The 8,305-nt window shown below is 27.5% G+C and overlaps 1 protein-coding gene across 1 annotated transcript; it reads left to right on the forward strand.

Moving 5' to 3' along the window:
- The first annotated feature begins 7,169 nt into the window (after positions 1 to 7,169).
- Positions 7,170 to 7,854, forward strand: LOC149059898 (ATP-dependent DNA helicase PIF1-like). The gene is made up of 2 exons (XM_089226791.1): positions 7,170 to 7,208; positions 7,258 to 7,854. The coding sequence occupies exons 1-2, from the start codon at positions 7,170 to 7,172 to the stop codon at positions 7,852 to 7,854; spliced, it is 636 nt and encodes a 211-aa protein (XP_089082917.1).
- Positions 7,855 to 8,305: the final 451 nt, after the last annotated feature.

The raw sequence follows: 8,305 nt of genomic DNA on the forward strand, positions 1-8,305 counted from the left end.
ATTTTAAGGCTTCTAACACATTTTTACAATAGCAGGTGAAAAATAAAATAAAAATATAGTCACAATTTTTATTTACGAGCTTTCACATTTTGAATTTTGACAACATACGTAAAAATCATGAAAATTCGTAAATTATTTTATGCTAGAAATTCATAAAAAAATTTCCTTTTATATCTAAGATTTGAAAATTTAGTATAAGGCTCCTAACATATTTTTACAATAGCAGGTGAAAAATAAAATAAATATATTGGCACAATTTTTTTTTACAAGCGTTCAAAGTTTGAATTTTGACAACATAAGTAAAAATCACGAAAATTCACAAATTATTTTAAACTAGAAATTCATAAAAATTTTTCTTTTTAAATCTAAGATTTGAAAATTTTTAATAATCTATAATATATCCTAGACAGATAAACTGTCTTCGTTCAGAATCGTTTTTCGTATACAATGATATAATAATATCATTGGATTCAAATTTAATTCCATCCATTACAGTAACCCACTTGTAACCTATAGCTACTATACAGCAGAGCGACATCCACGACTTACCCGCTTTTTTTTTGAATTACAATCATATAAAAAAATCGATTTGGTCGAAAACTAGTTTTTCGTAAAAATTCCCGTTTTTCTGTCATTTTTTTTTTGTTTTTCTCATTTTTTTGAAAACTGTTGGAAAATGTTTATTTTTGACCTATATAATGCACCAAGGATATTCACTTTTACATCAGAAAACTCTCCCAAAGTTTGAAATCGAAGCATTATTTCGACTAGTTATGCTGTACACCATAGGCGAATCTACAGGGTGTGCCTGGTGTGCCAGGGCACACCCTGCGACTCGTATAAACCTGTGTAGGGCCCATAATACTCATTTCAGACTTCAGTTACAATGATATTGAGTCTAAACATTACATAATTTCTATTTTAATTTTAATACATTATTATGGGTAAAAATATTGTCAATAAATATTATAATGATAAGCATAGTTAATAAAAGATTAGCAATATTTTCAAGAATAGAGAAAACATGCCTGTTTATTTATAGCACGACTATAGTCGTAATTTGTAGCCATAATCATAGTTATTTTATGTAATTTAATTTTATCAGTAATTATCATTTTTATGGTTATTGACAAAATGAAAAATACTTTATTTCGTATTAAGAGGACGCCACACCCGCTGTGTTGTCTTCGTCGTACAAGTACGTAGCATAGCAAATTTTACGCTCAGCAGATCACGTTTATCTCCGTTATTTTAAAATTTAGAGTGAATTGACCTATTAAAAAAATTAAAGGCAAGATTATTACCGAGTGCATCTCATAGGCTTTTTATTATATTTTAATTTTAAGCCGAGTTATGAGTATTTTTAGATATAAAAATTATTTACAATTTTAAAATACTCATTACTCGCTTTAAAATTAAAATATAATAAAAAACTTATGAGATGCACTCGGTAATAATCTTGCCTTTAATTTTTATAATAGGTCAATTCACTCTAAATTTTAAAATAACGGAGGTAAACGTGATCTGCTGAGCGTAAAATTTGTTATGCTACGTACTTGTACGACGGAGACAACACATACGGGTTTGGCGTCCTCTTAAGTATTAACATTTAACACAGAAGTATTAAGTATAATATCATATCACCTATTACTATATATCAGTCACCTATATTATATATTTCATACAATTCTTTGTTATTAATAATAATATAAATAAGATGTTATATTAAACTTCCAAGAATTTTAAACATAATTGATTACCAATTTAATTAATGGTTGTAAATATGTACAAAAAAAAAATTGAGTAACATATATTGAACTTTGCAACTTTGCAATAGTTGCAGTTTATTAAATTGAATAATTTTGAAACATTACATGTGTATTCTACAGCATGAAAAATAGCATCTAAACTAGGCAATAAAAATTAATCTTAATAATATTATTAATGTTATTTCAAATGGTAAACATATTTTAAACATATGATAACTGAGAGGTATTTTGAACTACAGAGGGCTTTTTTGAGGTAAAGGCACACCCTGCAGTGAATTCCTAGATTCGCCTATGATACAGAGACACAAAAACAAACAAAAAACCCACATCATTGTAAAATCAATACATTCATCACTTCGTTCAAAATATAAAATGTTTTTGCATAGTTTTAAGATTTTTTTTTGTCACAAAATTATCTAGTCATGTGAAACTTTGTTTTAAATTTTAAATCCTTAGCTAGACAAGTTAAACGCATCATAGAGTTTTAACAATTAAAGAATTTGTAAATTTTGTTGAAATTTTAATTTTAAATGGTTATGAAAAATACTTGGCTAGGTATTTTTAATGTTTTTCAACTGCTATTTTATCAACTTATGGGGAACCTTTTGTGTTCCCCATACCAGTGTTCAATGTAATTATGATTATCATTACTGTAGTTGTCAGACAACTACAACCTGTAGTTGTCTTCATATCTTTTGGAAAACAAAAGTAGCTGTATAATAGTTATTTTAGAAACAGACAATAGCCTAAAATACAGTCTAATAGGTACAAATAACGACGTGATATAAGCTGTCAAAAATAACGTTTGTGATTAATATTCGTGAGTTTCAGGTTTGCTATTATCTCTGTTATTTTGCTGCTTAGTACTTTATCCGACCAAATAAATTATATATTAAGTATCCATCTAGACGGTCGTATATAGTTGACTGGTGACACACCCATGGAGACGCGACGGTAATTAGGAGTTAGGAGTCTTATAATAAGATTAAATTTCATTTTGTATTGGTACCTACTATTAGTAATTTGATATTGCATGCGCTCTAAAACATGTACTGTATTCATGTACGGAAATGTATCTATTAGAACGCCAACGACTTCGATTATATACATATATATTGATATACATATCATTACTTCGTTCAGAATCTAAAAAATATAAATATATATATTAAATTGAACTAAAAAATATTTTAAAAATTGCATTAAAAATACAAAATTATTTTTCTGTAAGCACTTAAAAATAATGAAAAATTTAAAAGTGTGTGGTGCCAGTGGCGCAACTACAACTTTTGGTGCCCTAGTGTAAAAAATTGGACGGTGCCCTACCAGTGGTGTTAATGTGTGGTTATATTACCACACTAATCTCAATATATATATGTATTTATATATTAATATGTAAAACATAAATGATATTTCTTAAATAACCTAGAACACAATTAAATAAATACAAATATTTTGATAAAATTAAATTAATCCTCTGGAAGTACTGTGATAATTTAATATGTTTAGGAGAAAAATTTAAGAAGCATTTAAAATTCCTGTAAATTAAAATTATTAACAAATTATTTCACAAAAAGACATATTATAATATATTTAAATAGCTTATAAATAATAACATAAAAAACATTATAATTGAATTTAAAAAAAAAAATTAACTAAACTTGACTTTTATAACTTTTATGTTGGCAAAGTTATCTATTATTTTATTCATATCTAAGTTTTGAGTTTTATTTTTTTCAATATTTAAAATTGCAATGTTTGACAATCGGTCTTGATTCATTGAATTTCTTAAGTAGTTTTTTATAAGCTTCTGTTTAGAGAACGACCTTTCCGCTGATGCAACTGTTACAGGTAATGTAAGGTAAATTAAAGTTGCGCTTAAAATATCACAATATGATGTACTATAGTGATGTTTTAAAATGTATAATGTTAATTGTTCAATATTTTTCACTTCAGAAATATTAATTAATTCTCTCATTGAGAGTAATTGCCGAGTTAAATCTAAAGTTATATCATTTTTATGTAATTGTACAAAATCATATGACGCTTTTATTAAGTCATCTTCAGATAAATTAACTAATGTAATTGGTTGTAAAAAATCAAAGTTTTCAGTTATTTCTTTCAATGCATTAAATCTATTGGAAAGTTGAAAAATCACAGTATCAATTACTGGTAAAAAAACTCGAATCTTGAAGTTCTCTGTTGTAACATTTAATCTTCGATCACCGTCAACTTCATCAAAATGTCGAATGGCAAATTTAGAACGAACTTCATGGTAATTTTTTGAAATTCCCCACTTATCACACATATTATGACTTGTTAGTATTAAATCATCATACTCATTTCTTAAATTTTGAATAATACAATTAGCCTCAAGTAAATTTTGACAAGCATTGTGTAAAAATGTATTTTTACGTTAAAGAGACTGTGAAACTCCATATAATGGTCTTAAAATATTTTCCCATAAGCATAACAATAAAACAAATTCAATATTTTCTAATTTTTTTTTTTAGAGTACCTACAATATTTCTATTTTTGTACTATTTTTAGATGTACTTATGATAATATATGGTAGGTAAACGAATCCAATCTAGATAACGTCTACCGTTTCAAGAAATATTGATATAAACTATTTTAGTAACTTTTACAAGAAATAATCAATATATATCTTTATTATTATGCCTCTATGGTAATACCTACCACATTTTAATGTTTATTAAAATATTGATGTGTCATATGTTATTCTAATATACATTATACATAATATTCGTCATATTATATATTATTTTTGTATTGGTTTTATATATTATAATAATAATATATCGAAAAAACAAAAGTATCAGATGGTGCCCCCCAAAATGGCATTGTACTCTGGTGCCCCAGTGTAAGTACCACCCAACACCCCCGCTTGTTGCGCCACTGTGTGGTGCTCTTACACTTTATACTCCTAGTCACTATCTTATAAACAGGTTTGAATAAAGAAGTGTATGTGAGACTTAGCTCGGCTATGTTTTGTATGATGCACCACGCAAGAGAAAATTATTTTTGTATTTTTAGTGCGATTTTGAATATATTTTTTAGTTCAATTTAATATATATATATATATATATATATATTTATATTTTAGATTCTGAATGAAGTGATGAATGTATTGATTTTACAATGATGCGTGTTTTTTTTTGTTTTTTTGTGTCTGTGTACAGCATAACTAGTCGAAATAATGCTTCGATTTCAAACTTTGGGGGTGGTTTCCGATGTAAAAGTGAAGATCCTTGGTGCATTATAGAGGTCAAAAGTAAACATTTTCCAACATTTTTCAAAAAAATCGAGAAAAACAAAAAAAAAAAAAAACAGAAAAACGGGAATTTTTATTCAAAATCAGTTTTCGACCAAATCGATTTTTTTATATGGTTGTAATTCAAAAACTAATCACTGTAAATACTTGAAATTTTCACCAAATGTTTATGGTAGTGCTATCTATATACAGTTTAATTTTCAAAAATTTTTGACTTTTTTTGAGTTATTTATAGACCACTGAAATTTTCGACTTTTTTGAGAATTTTTTTTTGAAGTGTCGGTAAAAAATGTTGGACGACCAAAAAAACTTGAAAATTTAATACATGGTTCCTTATGAGTTGTTCTTATTGTAGTTAAAAAAAATTTAAAATCGTAAGTCACGATTTTTTTTAATAAGCGTTTATAGTTCAAAATATTACGAAATCTGTCGAAAACAAGTACCTCGTTAGATCAGAAAGTGAATCTAGTTGGTGTACATTGGGGAGTCAAAAGTAAAAAAATCTCAATATTTTTCTTAATAATCGGAATAAACAAACTAAAAATTAAGGAAAAACAGGAATTTTTACTCACAGTTGGTTTTCAACAAAATCAATTTGGTTTTTTGATGTTACTTTAACACAAATTACCATAGATATATGAAGTTTTCACCGAATATTCATAGACAATGCCATTTTCGACTATTATTAGTTTTTATTAAATTAATATCGATCAAAATTTTATTTTTGGGTAGAAAATCTTTAAAATATTTTACAAGGCTCCTAACATATTGTTACAATAGCAGTTGAGAAATAAAATAAATCCAGTCACAATTTTTTTTATAAGCATTCAAAGTTTGAATTTTGACAAAATACGTAAAATCACGAAAATTCGCAAATTATTTTAAGCTAGAAATTCATAAAAATTTTTCCTTTTAAATCTAAGATTTGAAAATTTAATACAAGGCTTCCAACATATTTTTTACAATAGCAGTCGAAAAATATTAAAAATACATACTCACGGTTTTTTTTAATAAATTATAAAATTTAAAATTTAAATATTATTTTGTAGTTAAAAATTTAAAAAATTTTCGACATTTTTATCTAAGGATTGCAAATTTTAAACGAGGTCCCACGTAAAATCTATTTTTATACTAATTTGATTAATTATTTATAATATTATAAATTAATATAATTATAGTGACTGAACTGAAAGCCAAATGGAGACATATTAGAGACCATTATTCGAAATTTATGAATCAGGGTAAAAGTGGTGATAGTTCAAAAAGAAAAAAATATGTATGTTGTCCGTTGTCCGTGTGTGCACGATTTGACGCAATAAAGATTAAACATTAAAGATTATCCCACAATAATAATAATTCTGAGGAACTATATTGAAGTGCGTATAATTTTATTACATTATCGTCATTTTCGTGTCTCATCGTGGTGTTTTAGAGGTAATAAATAAGTTTAAAAATGATGTGTTAAATCTTAATAAGTAAGAAATTTTATTTAGTTTAGGTGACAAGTGATGGTTTTTATTGATTTGAAACTCGATATGGAGTTCTGAAGCAGTTATACGCCAGAAGTCAGTTCACAGTATGTCAGAAAAGCTACTACAAATTGACGAAGTTCCAACAGACGCAGAAGTAGCTTTACGAACAGTCGACCGGAACTGGCTAAGGATTTTTAAAATGTGTTTGTAAGACCAAGCGTCAAAATAAAATGTGAATTTGCCTTAAAAATAATGTTTTATGCACTTCAAAATGCCAATTTTCTACAACATGTTGTAATAAGTAGCTAGTAGTTTAAGTAAAATGTATGAATAATAGTAGGTACTTAATAAAATAATAATATCAATATTCTAATATATAAAAATCTCGTGTCACAATGTTTGTTACCAAACTCCTCCGAAACGGCTGGACCGATTTTCATAAAATTTGTTGTGTATATTAAGTAGGTCTCAGAGAGTGGTGTAAATTATTTTTCACACCCCCATTTTTATTTTAAAGGGTGGCTCATACAGAGATTTTTTTAACCTATGACAATTTTTTTTTTATAGAGTTGCCGTTGGTTACCAAACATATTTTTATTTTTATATTTAATCGTTGTTTCATATATTTAATCAATGGCCACACTGACCGATCAGCCGCCGTTGTTGAAGAACGTTAGCTCGAAAGCTTATTATGCGTATCGTATGATGTCATAATGATAAGACGCGGTCAGAACAACGTCATTCTACGGTGTCGCAAGTGGACGTCAATGATTTGAATTTCAAGATACAACAGTTGTTGCCATGGAACTTGGTGTTATACAAATCTATCGATACAGTTTGCGATACCAATGAAATTGTAAATTATCCGGCAGAGTTTTTGAACTCATTGGATTTGCCAGGCATGCTACCACACCATTTACAACTGAAGGTTGGATCTCCTATTATTTTGCTACGTTATTTGAACCCACCAAGGCTGTGCAATGGCACGCGATTAGTTATTAAAAAATTGATGAAGCATTTTGAATGGCAAGTTTTGCGGAGAAGATGTTTACTACCACGAATCCCTATTATCACTACAGATGTCCCAATTGAATTCAAACGGGTTCAATTTCCAATCAGATTGGCATTCGCAATGACAATCAATAAGTTTCAAGGTCAAAAGATGACTGTTTGTGGCTTAGATCTGAGCACACCGTGTTTTTCACACGGACAATTATACGTGGCATGTTCTCGCGTGGGTAAACCATCCAGTTTGTTTTTGTTGGCTAAAGACGGATTTACTAAAAATATCGCACAGTCCATCGCACTAAGAGACTGACAATATTTTTTTTTTAATCCATATAATTTATGATAGAGTTATAATTTTAAATTTATTAGTTAAGATATAAAAAATACAATGAATTCAAAAAAATTAATATTTGGTGTTTTGTTATTTTTATGGGCCGTCATCTTTCACAGTGCTCCATTCATCTCTCAGTCATATACCAGTATACGACATTCCCACACACTTACAATAAAAAAAAATCATTGTAAAATCAATAAAAATAGTTTAAAATGTATATCATTTATAAAAATATATTTGTTTATGTTATCAATAAAGAACTTTGTAATTTACTCATTCATTGCAGACTATGTTCTATGTTCTATCCTTAATCCCGAGGGTTATTAATTATTATTAGTGACATTATATGAATATTAATTTGACATTCTCAATAGTTTACTATACGCTATGATCTCCAAAACCACTAATCAACTACAAATAAAAAAAA

Source organism: Diuraphis noxia, unplaced genomic scaffold (assembly GCF_037042655.1).
Source record: "Diuraphis noxia isolate RWA-SAM2 unplaced genomic scaffold, SU_Dnox_SAM2 contig0001, whole genome shotgun sequence".
Classification (NCBI taxonomy): domain Eukaryota; kingdom Metazoa; phylum Arthropoda; class Insecta; order Hemiptera; family Aphididae; genus Diuraphis; species Diuraphis noxia.